At 47.4% G+C, this 18,583-nt stretch overlaps 1 protein-coding gene across 5 annotated transcripts in view; it reads right to left on the bottom strand.

Moving 5' to 3' along the window:
- The window catches only part of NOD2 (nucleotide binding oligomerization domain containing 2), a 36,042-nt gene extending 17,702 nt beyond the window's left edge, over positions 1-18,340 (bottom strand). For 4 of the 5 annotated variants that reach the window (XR_006730338.1, XM_045533234.1, XM_045533236.1 and 1 more), the window contains exons 1-4: positions 17,066-17,311; positions 15,971-16,437; positions 5,952-6,057; positions 1,612-3,427 (exon numbers count right to left, since the gene is read on the bottom strand). Coding sequence is in view for 4 of the 5 variants with exons in the window: in XM_045533234.1 (XP_045389190.1) it covers positions 1,612-3,427; positions 5,952-6,057; positions 15,971-16,437; positions 17,066-17,171 (2,495 nt within the window). In the remaining variant the exon portion in view is untranslated. Of the gene's footprint in view, positions 1-1,611; positions 3,428-5,951; positions 6,058-15,970; positions 16,438-17,065; positions 17,312-18,262 lie in introns of those variants that run through there. The other variant, XM_045533237.1, reaches the window with a different exon arrangement.
- Positions 18,341-18,583: the final 243 nt, after the last annotated feature.

Raw genomic sequence — 18,583 nt, 5'->3', positions numbered from 1 at the left:
AGAGGGTCCATTCAAGAATTCTAGGGATGGACTAGCCTATGAAGATCATCTAGACAGTGATGCCTGTCCTCTTGGGGTTCAAGGACCCCTTTAAGAACCTGGTAAAAACTATGGGTCTACTACCCAGGAAAATGCACATGTGTATTTCTATCAGGGAAATAACTCCAACACACAGGTCTCCAAATTCCCACTCGAAATATCAAGATTCCTCCTTCTTAGGGAAATGCAGATCTCTCCACACCTTCCTCCCGGCTCACAAGACCTTGCTCCCCCTGCCCTGTCAGGCCTACCCACCGCCCCCCAACACCAGGTTCCTGCACCCTCCCTCCAGCTCTTCCTAACTCCTGCCCACCTTGCCAAACGGGGTCTTTATTAAACTCTCCTCAGATTACCCAGTTTGAGTGTGGCATCTGTTTCCTCTAAGACCCTAATGGTTAATATTCATATTCATATCAATTATATATAATACACATATTACATATGTTAACTATGTATAATATGTTATATATAACATTATCATTACATTATAAACTTATGGCCACGGTCCCTGTGTGAGGGTTAACAAAAGTCACTGCACAGTTCCTAGTACATATCCATGTGTTTGCTCCACGGAGAAAGAAACATCTGCTGCTTTGCCCCAGAGGGGACATACCACCCTAATATATTCAAGGAGAGGCTCATCCCTTGCCTAGGGGCAATTAGTCTGGGGGTAGCCCAAAGCCCCAGGAGGCTGCGAATAGATTTGAATTATAATCATCCACAACTTCTGCTTTCTCGCAGGTTCTAAACAGGGAGCAGGACATCCCCTTTCAAAGCTGGAAGGAAAGTCTGGGAGCCTGAGGCACACCCTCTGCCCCCACCTGCCCCAGACATGGAAGGAGGCCCAGGGGTTCAGGGACCCAGGGGGTCGGAGGGGCAAAGCCTCGCATCTTCAGCTAGGGGGTGAGAGCAGCGTGGGAAATGCCGAAATCCCCTTCGAACACTGCAACATACACAGACTAAAGGAGTGGACAGAGCTCCGCAGCCACTGTCTACCGCTTAGGTCCTGAAGTTCCCATGTTGTCGAGATGTGAAAGTCTCCAAGGAGGCACAAGTCACCTCTGACTAGGGGGGTTCCTAGTGCTGACACCTATTACACAGAGCTTTGCATGTGGCCTCAAGGTTTTCACGGAGCCTCTGGAGAACGTCCATAGGCAGCTTGTTCACGAGGCGCAAGGGACTGGAACTAGAAAGACGTGATTTGTGAAACCAGCTCTGCCGTTTCCTGTGTGACCTGGACAAGTTACTTCACTTCTGTCAGCCTCAAGTCCAGGTTCATGGAGGTAACATTGTCCCTGACTACAGCCCAGGTGGCCGTGGAGATTAGACAAGGTCACCGTGGAAAGTGCTGCACAGTGCCTGGCACACCGGCCACTCAACACAGTGAGGCTGTCATCACGATATACTGACGCTAAGGCCCGGACGGGAAGGGCTCGGCCAGGGTGGTGCAGAAGGGTGGCAGAGCCGGGCCCGGGCCTAGACCTCTGGAGCCCAGCTTGGTGCTCCCATGCTTAACCTTGGTGGTGGCAGTCCCGCCACCCCGTGCCCGACCACAGTGCCAGCAAGACTTACTAGAGAGCCTTGCAGACGCCAAGGCAAGGCACCAGCTGCTCCACGCCGATGTCACCCACAGAGTTGTGGTCCAGCTGCAAGGCCACAGGCCGCCGGAGGTGCTGCAGCACGAAGGCCAGGGCAGCACACTCAGCAGGGCCCACGCTGCAAAACGTCAACTTGAGGTGCCCCACGTTCAGGCCGCGCACAGCCTCGCGTGCCAGCCGCTCCTCCTGCATCTCGTACAGGCTCCGGATGAGCCAGACGAACCCAGGCATGGCGTGCATGCTCTTGGCCTCACCCGGCACGGCTGGCGGGATGGAGTGGAAGTGCTTGCGGAGGCTGCGGGCCAGACACCAGCGGGCACAGGCCTGGCGCCGGAGCAGGGCCTTCTCGGACACCTGGCACTCAGCCAGCAGGCCGCGATGCTCCCGGGACAACAGCCCCGCCAGGAAGGCGGCCGTGATCTGAAGGTTGTGTGGCTCAGCCTCCTGCAGCAAAGCCGCCACACTGTCCTCCGTGCACCCTGTGCCCTGGACACACAGCGCAGGCAGCAGCCTGGCCAGCGGTGAGCTGCCCGGCCTGCGACAGTTGAAAAGGAGTCTGAATGCAGCTGGCGGCGTGTCAGCGCTGAGCACCAGGTAGAAGGCAGCAAAAAAGCACTGGAAAGTGATGTGCAGGAACTCCAGGGACGCCGCGCTCCCAGGCGCGACACTTCTGGCACGCACCAGGAAGCCGAGAGAAACGTCCTCAGAGTTGACCTGTGCTGCCTGGAGCTGCTGGGCTGAGAACACGTAGCAGCAGGTGCCCAGGCCCCAGAGAGCCAGCCGGCCGAGGCGCAGGAGCGTGGGCAGCCTGCCGCGAAGCAGGCCGGGGTCCAGACCGCAGGAGGCTGCGTCTGGCGGGGACGCACGCAGCAGAAAGTGCTGCAGGATCAGCAGGTACATATCCGTGGTGGTCTTCGGGGAGCCCCCTTCCTGCAGCAACAGTTCCTGGTGGCATTTGGACACCATCCACGAGAAGACGGGAAGGTGGCACAAACCGTGCAGGGTTGAGGTCGCTTGGAGCAGGCGGATGAGGCGTTCCGCCACCCCAGGCTCACGGTGGCACTTCCTCAGGTACAGCTCGATGCCCTCCTCCGAGAAGCCCTTGAGGCTGAACTCCGTGTGGACGAACTTCCTGAGCAGCGCCGACACGGCCGCCGGCCGGCTGGTCAGCACCTTGCGGGCGTTCTTGAGCAGGTTGCCCTGCAGGAGGTTGAAGAGCAGGTTCTGGACAGACGTGGGGTCGGTGGGAGAGCAGTGACGTTCACCATCCGTGAACCTGAACCTGAACTCATCAAAGCCATCAAAGGTTAACAGGACGCGGTCGGGGTGGTCAAGGAGGAACTGGAAGATGTCCTGCTGGCCGGCATCCGGCCAACAGCAGTGCTCAAAGAGCAGCGTCCGCACGGACAGCGGTTTGGCCACGCACTGCAGCTGCCGGCAGCTGAATGGGAAGACGAAGAGAAATTCCTGGAAGTCCCGCCCCGCAGCCCACAGCAAGTGCAGCCGCTGCAGGAGCGTGCTCTTGCCGCTGCCCGCCTCGCCCACCACCAGCACAGTGTCCGCGTCCTCGTTGAGGGGGCTGCGGGTGCTGAAGAGCTCCGCCAGGCCCAGGGTGGCAGGGCTCTTCTGCGGGAGTCCGGCCATGCCCACCTCCGCCCGCACCTCCAGGGTGTTCTCCGTGTATACGTCCTCCAGGCAGAGGGTCTCCGCCCCGTCGTAGGTGCTGAGGAAGCGAGACTGAGCGGATACCGTGGTCCTCAGCTTGGACACGTACTTCTTACATGCGGCAGCTGGAAGGCAGAGGAAGAGAAGAGTGAGGGTGGAGATGGGCCCTGGCCAGAGAGTGGGTTGCTGCAGGGGGAGGGTGACGTTACTGATGGGACAGGACAGCCAGTGGGTGGCCAGCCTCTCTCCTCCGCTCACGAGCTCCAGACTTCGAGGACAATCACAGAACCTTCCTAAGCCTCGGTCTCTGCCCCGCAGGGTGGGAGACATGGTGGTCCCTGCCTTAGAGAGTTCTCACGTGGAGAAACACAGATAAGGCGCGGCAAGGGCTTAGCACGGTGTCCAGCACAAAGTGCGTGCTCCAAAGAGTCAGCCGACACCAGGGAGCGGTGCAGCAATCAGACAGGCAGGGCCAGAAGACCTGCGTCCCGATGTCTGTCCCACCGTATTGGCTCAGTGTCCCTAGGGAAGTCCCTTCACCTCTCAGCCTTAGTTGCCTTTTTCTAAAGGGAAACAGAAGGTTAAACAGTTTCTGAAGTCAGACGCGTCTGAGTTTGAAACCTGGGTCCACTATTAACTTGGGGAAGCCACATAGTGTTTCTGAGCTTCAGTTGTCTTATCTGTAAAAAGGGGGACAATCTTCACCTCAAAGGGTTGTTTCAGGAGGCAGTGAGATAAAAACAGAGTTTAGAAGAATATCTGACTCTTGGTAAACTCTCAGAAACTGGTGTTTATTATCATTGTCCGTGAGTGTGGCTCCCCAAGGATGCCCAGTCCTGATCCTCAGGACCTGTGACTCTGCTGCCTGACATGGCAAAAGGGACCCTGCAGATGGGATTAAATGAAGGCCTTGAGCTGAGGGGACAGTCCTGCATTATCTGGTGGCCTGGCAACAGAAGCCTCAGGGTCACCAGGTGCCCTGGCCAAGCACTCAGACAAGGCCCTCCGGTCCTGCCTCCACCTCCCCGCCCGTTCATGCCTCCGGTGCAGGGGAGTTCTCATGCACAGGGTGTGCCTGGAGGGCTGCTGCTCTCCCTTTGTCATCCTGAAACCGATGTGAACAAACCATTTCCGGTGTCAGGGGTTAGTTCCCCCTTCCAGAAATGGGGAAGTGCTGGCTCAGAGACCCAGGCTGCTGGGACCTCAGCACGGCTCACCCACCACAGCCTCACTGCCCCAACCAAATGCCGGCGCATTTATCTTCAACCCGAAGGCTAACAAGTCACTTCTACAGAGAGCTCCTTGCTCATTGAAGAGTATCCGCAGAGTCGCACAAGGGGGATGCTCTGCATTTATGTCTCCTCTTTGGTTCCCAGAGCTAGTGATTGCTGTTGCTTTTTCTGCCCTCTGGGTATACCAAGAGTACCGAACAGAGACCATAGATATAGATCTTCTTTTCCAATATATATCAAATATATGTCTTCCTCTTCCAAACGGATTCCCATGCAGGTTTTCCAGCCATTACCAATGATAGCAAAACTCTCCAGGAAAAAAAAAAATCTCTCATTTTCAAGAGAAATCAACATGTCACTTGTCACCTTTAGAAGCCAGGGGAATCTTGCATCCTGGCAAGATTGGTGTTACAATGCCTGAACGGCCAGCTATTGATGATATCAACAGCAAATACTAACCCAGGGCTGAGCTGGGCACCATGCTCGCTCTGTGCACACCTGTGTCATGCATTGATGTCTCAATCCTGTTCTTAGATGAGCTGGTGCCCACCCAAGCTCCAAGCACAGGCTTCCAGCTCTCCCTCCCCCAGGCTTGCTCACTGCCCAAAGGGCACTGCCCAGGGTGACAACCCCATCTGCTAGCACCATGCACAGCTCAGGGGCTTTGGTGCCAACAAGCTTTCCCTACAGCAATGTGGGAACAAGTTTTAAAAAGTGTCAGGGTGGCACCCTCTCTTTCCAACTGACAATTTCTTCTCCCAAGAAAAGAGAAAGTGTAGGTGGGGACAGTTGACAATCGGACTCATCCTCCCCTACCTCATCTCTTAACCTCCTAGCCCAGTTTCCACAGCTGTAAGGTAGAAAAAGCATACCTACTTCTCGGGGTTTTGCAAAGGGCAGATATTGTCCATAAAGCACTCGGCAGGATGCTTGGTATGCTCCAGCTGTGCTTTCCAAGCCTCCCCTGTTCCTGAGTGTGGTTGGTAACCGTGGTACCAGGGGATACCATTATCTAAATCTACTTGGTTCTTGCGTTTCTGATCATGAGTAGCTAAATTTCAGAGATCAAAAGATACCAGCCTTATCTCAAAAAGCATATCCACATCTTTCTGGTACAGAAAATGAGAGTTTGGCTAGTGAGGAACACTTTTACTTAGCCCTCAACAGCTCCAGTTATCACTATGCAGTGCAGGAAGTAATGAAAGCTACTACATAACACTACACACTTTAATCCTTTTAATCCTCCCAAAAGCCCACTGAGACACGTGGTGATGTTAGCCTTCAAATGAGGAAACTGAGTCTTAGGGAGGCTTGTGCAGCCAGTTCGTGGAATGCTAAGTGACATGTATTTTGCTCTTAACCTTGAATCCGCACTGACTTCTTTCCCCTTTTTGATGAACTGAGAACATATACTCACCTTCAAAAGGCAGGGCCAGTGGGACCGGTAATTCCTGAACATGTTGTAGAAGGAAGGCAGCCAATCCATTTGTCTTCACTGTGGCAAGATCGAGCAGCCTTCTCGCCTGTGGGAAAGGCAAAAGCCGTTATTTTTCCAGAAAGGCTGATGGAGCAATGTGGGGAGGTTTCTACTGATTACTATTAATGCAAGGTCATGGGCATCTCTCTCCCACCAGAATAAAAGGCCAGAGAAATAACCAAACCACCACATGAGTTTAAAGAAGTTAAATGCATCCAATCTGGTTCCCGTTCAAAACCCAGCAAAAGAGTGAATAGCTAAACAATAAACAAAACAAACTAAAGGCACACACCTACAAAGATAGGGAAAATGATTCCGGAAGCTGTAAATTATTTGGAAGAAAAGTGATTGCATCAAATCTCACAGCTTGAATGCTTGACTAGCGTCTCTGATCAGGACTCTCACATGTTCATCTCCAGCCTGAAGTGTCCCCTGAACCTTGGATTCGCACATCCAACTGCCTATTTGCCATCTTGACTCAAATGTTTCATGAACACCTCCGACTTCACATATCCAAAACTAAACTCCTCATCTACCCACATATATGCCAAACCCATGGCCTTCCTCATCTCGGCTAATGTCAGTTTCACCCTTCCACTTGCTCAGCCCCAAAGTTTTGGAGTCACCCTTGAAACCTTCCCTTGGCAATCCATCAGCAACTCCCGTTGGCTCCACCTTCAAAGCATGGCCAGACGGGCACTTTCCAACAGAAATATAATGCAAGTGCGAATGCAAACCACCTGTGCAATTTCAAATCTTTCAACAGCCACATTTTTAAAAGTAAAAAGAAAAAAGATGAGATTAATTTTAATCACATATTCTATTTCACTCAAGATACCCAAAATACTACCATTTCTGCATGTAATCAATATTAAAAATTAGCAGGATGTATTCCATCCTTTCTTTCATATTAAGTCTTCCAAATCTGGTGTGTACTGTGCACTGGCAGAAACACAGTGTGGACTGGTTTCAAGTGCTCACCAGCCACCTGGGGCCAGTGTCTGCAGACTGGACATGCAGCTGTACAGCCCACCTTTTCTCGTCACCTTCTCTCCACCTTCCTGATCCAAGCCAGCATCACTGCTCACCTGGAAAAGTGCAAAGGTCACCAAACTGGTCCCCTGCTTCTGTTTCTGTCTCCCCAGCCTATCCTCAATACCACAGCCAAAGTGTAATTCTTTACAAATAAAAGTCAGTCACACCACTCCTGTTACAAACATCCTGGCAGCACCCCCCAGATCTAACAGTAACCTGTAAGGCTCAAAACACACAAAACTTCCTGAATGATTATTTTATAAACGAGGAAATCAAGATAGAAATCAAAAGATTCTTTGAACTAAACGACAAAGGAGACACAACTTATCAAAATCTGTGGGACACAGCTAAAGCAGTCCTGAGAGGAAAGTTTATTTCTATAAATGCCTATATCCAAAAGACAGAAAATTTACAAATAGACAACCTAATGAATAGACTCAAAGAGCTGGAGAAAGAAGAACAGACCAACCCCAAACCCAGCAGAAGGAGTGAATCAGTAAGATCAAATCAGAACTAAATGAAATGGACAATAGGAAAACTATACAGGAGATTAATAAAACAAAAAGTTGGTTCTTTGAAAAGATAAACAAAACTGACACACCTTTGGCTAGACTAACTAAGACCAGAAAAGAAAAATCTCCAGTAACCTCCATCAGACATATGAAAGGAGAAATTACAATTGATGCCACAGAGATACAAGATATCATCTATGAATTCTACAAAAACTTTTATGCACACAAACTGGAAAATGTGGAGGAAATGGACAAATTTTTAGAAACACACAGCCTCCCTTGGCTCAACCAGGAAGAAATAGAATTCCTGAACAGACAAATATCAAGAACTGAAATCGAAACAGCAATAAAAAACCTTCCCAAATAGAAAAGCCCCGGGCCAGATGGTTTCACACCCGAATTTTACCACACCGACAAAGAAGAACTGCTGCCTATCCTACAAAAGTTATTCCACAACATCGAGAAGTACAGAATCCTCCCCAACACATTTTATGAAGCCAACATAACTCTGATACCAAAACCAGGAAAGGACGCAATGAAAAAAGAAAACTACAGACTAATATCCCTTATGAATACAGATGCAAAAATTCTCAATAAAATCCCAGAAAATCGAATCCAGGTGCTTATCAAAAAAATAATCCATCACAACCAAGTGGGCTTCATCCCAGAGATACAGGGATGGTTCAACATATGCAAATCTATAAATGTAATTCACCTCATAAATAGAAGCAAAAACAAAGACCATATGATCCTCTCAATAGACGCAGAAAACGCATTTGACAAAATTCAAAACCCTTTTATGATAAGAATGCTTAACAAAATAGGCATAGATGGGGCCTACCTAAAAATGATACAAGCCACATATGACAAACCCACAGCCAACATCACACTGAAAGGGGAAAAATTGAAAGCCTTCCCACTTAGAACAGGAAGGAGACAAGGTTGCCCACTGTCCCCACTGCTATTCAACATAGTGCTGGAAGTCCTTGCGAGAGCAATCAGGCAAGAGAGCAGAATCAAGGGTGTCCAAATGGGGACAGAAGAAATCAAACTCTCACTCTTTTCTGATGATATGATATTATATCCAGAAAACCCCAAGGATTCAACCAAGAGACTCCTGGAATTGATAAATGAATTCAGTAAAGTCTCAGGATACAAAATCAATACACACAAATCAGAGGCATTCATATATGCCAATAACAGTCAAACTGAGAACCAAACCAAAGACTTAATACCCTTCACAATAGCAACAAAGAAAATAAAGTACCTAGGAATATATTTAACTAAGGAGGTAAAAGACCTCTACAGGGCGAACTATGAAACACTGAGGAAGGAAATTGCAGAGCACGCAAACAGGTGGAAAACCATACCATGCTCATGGATCAGAAGAATCAACATTGTTAAAATGTCCATACTACCCAAAGTGACCTACAGATTCAATGCAATCCCTATTAAATTATCAACATCATTTTTCACAGATACATAAAAAATAGTTTTATGCTTTGTATGGAACCAGAGAAGACCCTGTTTAGCAAAAGCAATTTTAGGCAATAAGAACAAAATGGGAGGTATTAATTTACCAGACTTCAAACTATACTACAAGGCTGTGGTTATTAAATCAGCTTGGTATTGGCACAAGAACAGAGGCACAGACAGTGGAACAGAACTGAGAATCCAGACACAAAACCATCCTCCTATAGCCATCTAATCTTTGACAAAGCAGACAAAAACATACACTGGGGAAAGGAATCCTTATTCAATTAATAGTGCTGGGAAAACTGGATAGCCACATGTAGAAGATTGAAACAGGACCCACACCTTTCACCTCTCACAAAAATCAAATCACGATGGATAACAGACTTAAACCTAAGGTATGAAACTATTAGAATTCTAGAAGAAAATTCTAGAAGAAAAACTCTTATAGACATTGGCCTAGGCAAAGAATTCATGAAGAAGACCCCAAAGGCAATCACAGCAACAACAAAAATAGATAAATTGGACCTGATTAAATTAAAAGCTTCTGTACAGCCAAAGAAACTGTCACGAGAGCAAACAGACAACCTACAGAATGGGAAAAAAATTTCGCATGCTACACATCCAACAAAGGACTGATAACTAGAATCTATTTAGAACTCAGGAAAACCAGCAAGAAAAAATCAAACAACCCTATCAAAAAGTGGTAAAGGACATGAATAGAAATTTTTCGAAAGAAGACAGAAGAATGGCCAACAAACATACAAAAAAATGCTCAACATCTCTAATCATCAGGGAAATGCAAATCAAAACCACAATGAGATATCACTTAACTCCAGTGAGCATGGCCTTTATCAAAAAGTCTCAAAACAATAAATGTTGGCATGGATGTGGAGAGACAGGAACACTCCTATACTGCTGGTGGGACTGCAAACTAGTGCAACCTCTGTGGAAAGCAATATGGACATACCTTAAACAGATAAAAGTAGACCTACCATTTGATCCAGCAATCCCATTATTGGGCATCTACCCAAAAGAACAAAAGACATTCTATAAAAAAGACATCTGCACTCGAATGTTTATAGCAGCATAATTCACAACTGCAAAGATGTGGAAACAACCCAAGTGCCCATCAGTACATGAGTGGATTAATAAAATGTGGTATATGTATACCACCATGGAGTACTACTCAGCTATAAGAAATAATGGTGATATAGCACCTCTTGTATTTTCCTCGATAGAGCTGGAACCCATTCTACTAACTGAAATATCCCAAGAATGGAAAAATAAGCACCACATGAACTCACATCAAATTGGTTTCACTAATCATCACATGAGAGCACATTTAGGAATAATATTAATCGGGTGTCAGGCAGATGTGGGGGGGAGGGGATGGGTGTATAAATACATAATGAGTGTGATGCGCACCGTCTAGGGGATAGACATGCTTGAAGCTCTGATTCGGGGGGAGTGGGCAAGGGCAATATATGTAACCTAAACTTCTGTACCCCCATAATATGCTGAAATAAAAACACACATACACACACACATACACACACACAAAACTCCCTGTGTATAACCACCTGGGCCCAGGTTACCCCTCTGACGTCACCTCTTACTCCAGGAGCAGCCTGACCTCATGTTTCCTACAAACATCAAGCATGCTTTCACCACTGGGTCTTTGTGCTGGCTGTCCCCTGTGCCTGGAATCCCTTCCCCCAGCTATCCACATGGCTAATTCCCTGACCTTCTTCAAGTCTTTGCTCAAATTTCACCTTCTCAGTAGGAACTCTCTCATCATTCTATTTAAAATTGAGGTCATTTATCCCCCATCCCCTTCCCAAACTCTCAACCCCAAGCCCCACCTTCCTTCCTTCCTTCAGCACTCACCACCTTCTAACACACTCTGGGATTTGCTTCCTTTCGTTTACTGTCTCTCTCCCACCCCAGAAGTGTGAGCATCTCCAGGACAAGGATTTTTGTCTGTCTTGTTCACTGAGGTAGCCCCAACACCTATAGAGCATCTGGCACAGACGAGGTGCTCAAAGACTTGCTGAATGAATGAATGGCAATGGACTTAGAAGACTCCCGAAAGCCAAATCCTAACCCCAAAGTAGGAAAACTGAAAACCATACAATGTACATGCCAGAATCTGTAAAGGGCACTGAAACTATCAGGGTCAAGTCCCTCCAGAAGTGACAAAGATAAAAAGGACTGAGTCAAAGTGGTTTATAAAACAGATGGTTTATAAGACAGATCTCCGGTCTCCCTTCCCTACTCCAAGCCACTAGCAACTGTCCCTGCATGCCTTGACAAAGTCTGGAGATTTCTATTCTGCAAAGAGTAAAAGAGAGTCCCTGCACTATGAGACACCAGGTACAATTAAAGAAGTGGCTGTCACAACCCAAACAGAGGTGTAAATGACAAATGCAAAATAAATGCTGAATGCTTTTCCCCACCACCACCACCGCTCAGCCCTCTCACCCACCAGGCTCTCAGACCCCTGGCAGTCAGACTTTACCCCCAGGCAGGAGGTCTGTGGTCTACTCAGGGAACTTGGTTAACCCAGGAGGAAAGATCTAAAGATATAAACACTGCCATTTTCCCAAGATGTCTACAGTGAAATTCATGGTAGACAAGTTGCTGCATGATCAGTAAGTTTTAAGGTCCTCCATTTCAATCATGAGAAAGACAACCAAATGCCCACATGCACAAAGAAAGCTTCTAATGTGGAGGATGGAAACTAAACAAGTGGGAAAATGGGAAAGTTACTTGTAGGATAAAAGTTTGTGAAGGGCGAAAAACAACCAACCAAACAAACAAGCAAGCAAATAAAACCCCCAACTATCACTGTGATCCTTAAGTAAAAGAAGATTTTGCATCCATAAAACAATAACAAGACACTATAATAAAGGAACAGTCAAAAAAGATACAGCTGAGACTATCATCCAGAAAGTAGATCAAAAAGACACAGAAATGGGAAATAGAAGAAAATTAGAAGATCAGTCAAGGAATTCTGACATTCAAGTAATAGTAGTTCCATAAAAAGAGGAGAGAGAAAATACAGAGGAAGAAATCATCAATAAACTAATCAAGAAAATTTCCCAGAATATAAAGGTATGAGTTCCCAGATTCTTGGGTGACCAGCATAATAGAAGAATACCAAGGCACATAATTATGGAATTTCAGAATGTTAGGAACTAAAATCATATTTTACAAGATTCCAGAAAAAGTTATAAAATTATTTTGGAATTCTAAACAGCAATCATGAAAAGAGTAGATAATGGAATCAAAATGCTGAAGGAGAATGATGGCCAACTCAGAATTTTATACCCACCCAAACTATCAATCCAGTATAAAAGAATTTTTAGACATGTAAGAGCTCAGAAATTTTAACTCCTATACACTCATTCTAAAGAATTTACTGTAGAATATGATTTATCAAAATGGAGTAAACCAGGAAAGAGGAAAACATAGTATTTAGGATCCTGGAGACTCAACACAAAGCACTATGAAGGGAAATCTCAGGATGATGGCTGTGTACTACAAGCGGAAGGCCACCAGTTCAGACAGAATGGAGCAGTGACTCAAGACTCAGACATATCGAGGGCAGTTATCTCCTAGATGTGTGGCAAGCCTGGCCCTAAACTTTATCTATATTTGGCTAGTCTTCACCTTGGATGAAGACTTAATATCATTCCTTCTGTTAAGTACTGCTGCCTCAGTCAGCTGAGGATATTCATTTCACCCCACCAGTGTGTTTAGCCTCGACCTATTCCTGGAAGCTAGAATAGCCTTTGGCATGCTTACAACTGACCGTACAGAGAAGCCCACTTCCTCTGACCGTCTTCCTGCTGCACATCCAGCACGTGACTCATGTCGGCCCTGCCAGAGCCTCTCGTGGTAATGGACCCTATGTTTCCCCAGACTCATTCATGACCTTGCCGACTGACTTCCCAGAGGAGTCCTTATAAACTCCCAAAGAAGGTAAAGCCACAAGGTAAAGCCATGCCCCTGAGACCCTGTTCAGCTTCCCTGAGTTGGGAGCCTTCATCTAAGAAGAGGCAATAATGCCCTTTCTTTGCACAGCTGTTTGGCTTGCTACTCGATTTTTAAAAGCAAAGGAATACATTATTTGGGGATTTATTTTAAAAGGTGCTAAAACGATAAAGTAGAGCAAAGGAATGATTGACACAAAAAGTCAGGTTAGTGTTTACCCATAGTAGTTACAACTGAAGGTGGAGCCAAGGCACTGACAGCATCCTATTTCCTAACCTGAGTAATGGAAACATGTTTACACTGTACATATGGAATGTATACACTCTTCTGTAGGCATGGGACATTTCCCAATTTAAATATGTTTAAGTTAATATCTGATAGGAGTCAAGCAATTCAGAGTTCAGTCTGCCACCTCAGCCCTATCAACTTTAGTAGTTGCGTGAGTCAGATGGACAGCTGGCATTACAGCTGGTGTTACCAGCTTCAGGTTTCCTAACAACTGTTATGCCCAACTTAGCAAGTTTACCACACAAAGCCCCCACATTTTATGACAGAGAGAGAACAGCACAAGCTTTGGAGAAAAACAGGTCTGGATTCAAATCCTAGCTGGGCCACTTCCCATATGGGTGATTTGGGCAGTTTCTTCATTGTTGAGCAACAGTATAGTCAACTCTACACCCTTGGCAGGACATAGTGGGGCTTAAATGAGATAATACAGGGAAAAGGCTGAGGACAGTGCCTGGTACACAGCAGGCATTCACTCAATAAATAACAGCAGTGAGTATTTTTGGGATTTAGTCTTTAACTTGCATTTTGTTTCATTCCATAGCATTTTTCAGTCCCCAACCTGCAGTCAATGAAAATCACTTCTTTACAGGAAATTAAAAGGTTGATTGGGGTCATGTTAATTGGACATACCACAAGTGCTGCCCAAATGGAATCAGAAATTCAGCCACTTAGGGAAAGCCATCAAATCAGAGAATCATAAAATGCCAGTGCTCAAAGGAGGCTCAGAGAGAGCTGGATTCTAAAAACTTAAACCTCAGGCAGTGCAGTCCCCTCCTATAATTCCCAGATCTGCTGTCCCCATCCCTTCTACCCGTTCAGTTCAGTCCTAGCCTTCAATGTTTGCTTTTCCTGTCTATTTAGCCCTTTCTTAAAATGAATTCTTAGCCCATTAAAATCCAGCCTTTCTTCTTTCCTAATCTAAGGTGTTTAAGGTTATAAATTTTCCTCTATATTCTGTTTTAGCTGCATCCCATAAATTTTGATAAATAATATTCCCATTATGTTATGAATACTTTGTGATTTCCATTATGATTTCTTCTTTGACCTATAAATTATCTCATTTTCTTTTCTTCCCCAGTCCAAATACTTCCTCTATTCATCCTCTGTCTCCTCTTGGCACTAAGGATATATGGTACTTTCTCCAAATCCCTCACAGCATCCACACTAGACCACACTGTTGAACACTTGATCGAAGATGACAAGACACAATCTTGTAACATCTCAGGTGGGCTTATTGGATTCCCTTTAACAAATCATAAGAGGCATCAAGGTGGGTACATTGAGTAATATGTCTTCTGTAATGCTCTTGGAGCCAGGCTCAAGCAGTTAGTGCTCAGGGTAAAACTGTAGGTTTCATGTGCACTAATTAAAGGGGACCACATCATGCCTGTTCTGTAAATACTTAGCCACCTGAGCCAGCTTTAAATCAGCCTTGAAGACAGATTAGTTTATTTCATCAATCTTAACCTAGGCTTACCTAGACTCACTTGGACACCAAATATATTCTTTAAAAAGTAGACAAAAATAAAAACTAAAAAGTTCCCCAACCCAGCCCATCCTAACACTGCAATGTAATTCCAATTTACTCATTCATTCAACAATTCATTTATTTCATCAACAAGTATTTATAGAGTACCTACCATGTGCAAAGCACTCTGAACACAACAAACTATAAGAAAGAGCCTGGCACATAGTAAGCACCTAATAGACTCTGGCTCAATAAATAAATGAATGAATAAATGAATGATGAATTAATGAATGAGTCAAAATCCTAGGTCCAGCACTGGCTCTCTCATTAACTACTGTGAACTTATTCAAACCACTTTCCTGGGCTTTCATTTCCCAATCTGTAAAATGGGATGTTAATGAGTGTCCCACCTGCCGCACAGGAGCCCCAGGGATCACTGTTTGGAAACAAAACAGGAGAGTTTCATAAAACTCAGTACGTACTTTTCTGTCCTTGTGGTCTCTGTTAAATCATTACATTCTCAGGGACAGTTATAGCCCAACTCTGAATATACATAATCTAATGCAATTTCATATCAGAAATCCTAGGTGGACATTTAAACTATATTAGTATGTAATGTGCTATATTAATTATCAAATAGAGATTTAATATAATGAAGTGTTTTGATCTGTTGAGCTGTTAATTTAAAACAGACAGCAACTAAACTGTACAAGTACAGAGTATCATTCATAACGGAAATACTATCCACCAGTGGTAATTTCAGTGGGTGCTCACCATATACCAGACACTGCTACAGGCATTACACAAATTAACTTGTTGAATCTTCCCAAGAACCTTATAAGATAGGTACCAAAAGACTATTTATCAAGGTTTTACAGATGAGGATACTGAGACAGGAGAGATTAAGGATGCAGAGCTTCCATACAGAAGCGCGAGGGCACACAGAGCTGACCTTGAACCTGCATCATTCTAGCTCCAAAATCTACACTCTTGGCCACCACACAACACTTCCTCTCATCAGCAGTGGTATGTTGCCAACAGTCAAGAGCAAGTTTTACCTACCTTTTTCGGGGGAATCCCACGGACCAAGTTTCCCCCGAGGACTGACTTCCCAAGGACAGATCAGTCTTGGTGACTAAGTTCCCCTTTCCGGTGAATTCTGTGATGCGGGCGGAGTGTCTTACCCTCTGGGAGGACGTGAAGATGGGCAACCTGATTTCGTCACATTCGTACTGGCTGAGGAAGCCCCGCTCCCGCGCCAGGTCCAGCACGCCCTCCACATGCCTGTACAGCCTCCTGACGATGACTGGCCGGTGACTCTGCAGGTCCCGCGCTGGGTGGAGTGAGTGGGGGTCCCAGCCGTCACGCAGCTCTGGGGACTGGCTGTCGGCCTGGGCCTCCCTGACAGCCGCGGTGAGCTTCTCGCAGCCCCAAGCACCCTTGTTCCAGACGGTGTCTAAGAGGCGCCTGGCCGACTGGGACAGAGGCTGGCGCAGGAGGCTGAGGCCCTCGTAGTCCTCCCGGGAGAGGACTTCCCAGGACAGCAGCCAGTCCAGGATGCTCTCGAAGCCTTCCAGGGACCCCGAGACCAGCAGCCCCACCAGCTGGCTTCTCTGTGCCTGGAAATCCTCTTGCGAGCACATTTCACAACCTGGGGAGGAGAACAAGGTCAGTACAGAACTTCAGAAGCCCGACGGGGTGCGGGGCAAGGCCGGCGCAAGTCAGCGCCACCTGAGCCCAAGTGGACCGTGGTTCTGCTCTCAGACATTACCTAATCCAAGCTCCCCATTAGACAGATGTGCAAATCGAGGCCCAGAGTAGGCAAGTACCCCTTTAAGGACCCACAGAGAGTTTGAAATAACCAAGAATTAAATCAAGACCCCTGACTCCCCTATCCATGGTTGATCTCTGCCTTAAGAAGTTTTAAAAGGTCTGAGCTAGTATTAGGAGCAAAGTCTCTCGAGGGATCAGGAAATTAACTCTCTTCGAGACAGGGCAAGAGGGCTCTTCCACACTGGCTGGATTCAGGCCACAGCAGTTTCAGTTATGAATAATATTTATTAAGCACGTACAATGTGCCAGGAACCCTTCTATAAAAGTGCTTTCCTATATGAATCCATTTAACCTTCCCATGCACTCTGAAGTAGGTGCTATGATCAGCCCATTTTACAGAGGTAGACACTGAGGTACAGACAGGCTAAGTGATCTGTACAACTTGTCACAGCTAGACAGGTGGAGGTAGGATTTGAACCCAAGCAGTGTGACTTCCGAATGCATACCTTGAGCTCCGCGAGCCCTTCCTGTGTCCGTAACACACTGCTGCTCCAAGGGGGTGGACCCAGACATCGCTATAAAGATCCCAATGTAGGCGAAGTGAAAAATCATGCGGCAAACTAAGTCGTCTCAAAGCTTCCTGGTGCCTTGTCCCCTGTCAACATTGCCCTCTACCTTGCCCCAAGGCCCGCACCTTCCACCACGCCACGCCGTGCACGCTGCCGCTGCCACTGTCAGCAGCCTGCGCTGAACCTGTCCTCAGGACTCCAGGAGCTTCAAGCCCTGGGACGGTCCCTGAGCGGCACAGAAAATCTCTCAGCACGGGCGGTGCTATAACTGTCATGGGGTCCAGGACAAGGGCTCCTGCTGTGCCCTGAGAAACCGAAAGTGAAAGGGTGAGGCATGGAAAAAGAAGAGAGACGTCAGCTTCTTTTTCTAAATCAGGAACGCTCTGAGACGCTCAAGGGGGCAGATGCCAGCCAAGTGCCCCGGGGATTTTGTCTCTTTCCCGTTGGTTTTTTATGTGTGTCACTCCCTGCTTGGCCCCTGCCAGAGACTGGGTCTTGCTAGTCTGACCTGGCATCCCCGAGCCTGGCACAGCGCTGGGCCCCCAGAGCCCTGTGGGAATGTTCATGCGTCAAAAATCCACCGAGGGAGGGGAGGGGCCGGAACACTCTGTGCCCGTGCTCAGAGGGCAGCCAAGGTGAGCAGAAGGAGAAATCTCCAATCTCTCAGAACGCTGCCGACACACAGGCCAGCGCCTTGTGCTGGCCAGACGGGGAAACTGAGGCATCTAGGTTACTCATGTGTCCGGCAGCCTGGGAGGGAGCGAGGGAGGGTGTGCCCACTGCAGAGGTTGCTCTAAACAAGGAACAAAAATAGTTCTCTCTGGCCTAGCAGGTCCCCTCCTTGTGCCCACCCCCAAGTAGAGGGGCAGGGGCTGGTGGGGGAGGGAAGGAGAGGACAGGAAGGGGTAGACACGCTCCAGGCGTGGCCCTTTGAGTGGTTCTCAGCTGTGGTGACACCAGTCACCCCTGCCCGGGTCCTGGGAAAATAACCACCTACCCCCCTCCCACCATGAATGGCCCAGAAATGCCATCAGCCCTCTCCCTCCGAGCCCAGGCCTGGGGAGTCTGTGCACAGCCGCGAATTAAAGAAGGTGGAAAATTAAGCTGAGATAGGACAATACCTGCTCGTCTTACCCGGAGAATGTCCGAGGCAGGACACCTGCTCTTTCCTTCTCACTGGGAGAGCCTGGACCTCCTTCTTCCCCCACCAAAGCCCATTAATGGCCACGCTGTCCCTGCGCAGACCTGGAGCAGGAAGCCAGCAGCCCAGTGGCACAGGCCTGGCAGGCCTGGATCCGTCCACAGACCCCACCTCCAGGGGAAATCCCAAAAGGATGAGCCAGAAGCCGGAGTTGGCCAACCAGCCGTGCGGAACTAGGTAATTCTCAGCAGTCCTGGAGCAAAGCCCTGCGCACCCGCCATGACCCTCACTGAAAGACCCCACTGGGGGACATG

The sequence above is a fragment of the Lemur catta genome, chromosome 20, assembly GCF_020740605.2.
Source record: "Lemur catta isolate mLemCat1 chromosome 20, mLemCat1.pri, whole genome shotgun sequence".
Classification (NCBI taxonomy): Eukaryota; Metazoa; Chordata; class Mammalia; order Primates; family Lemuridae; genus Lemur; species Lemur catta.
This window is presented reverse-complemented; position numbering and strand designations above follow the sequence as displayed.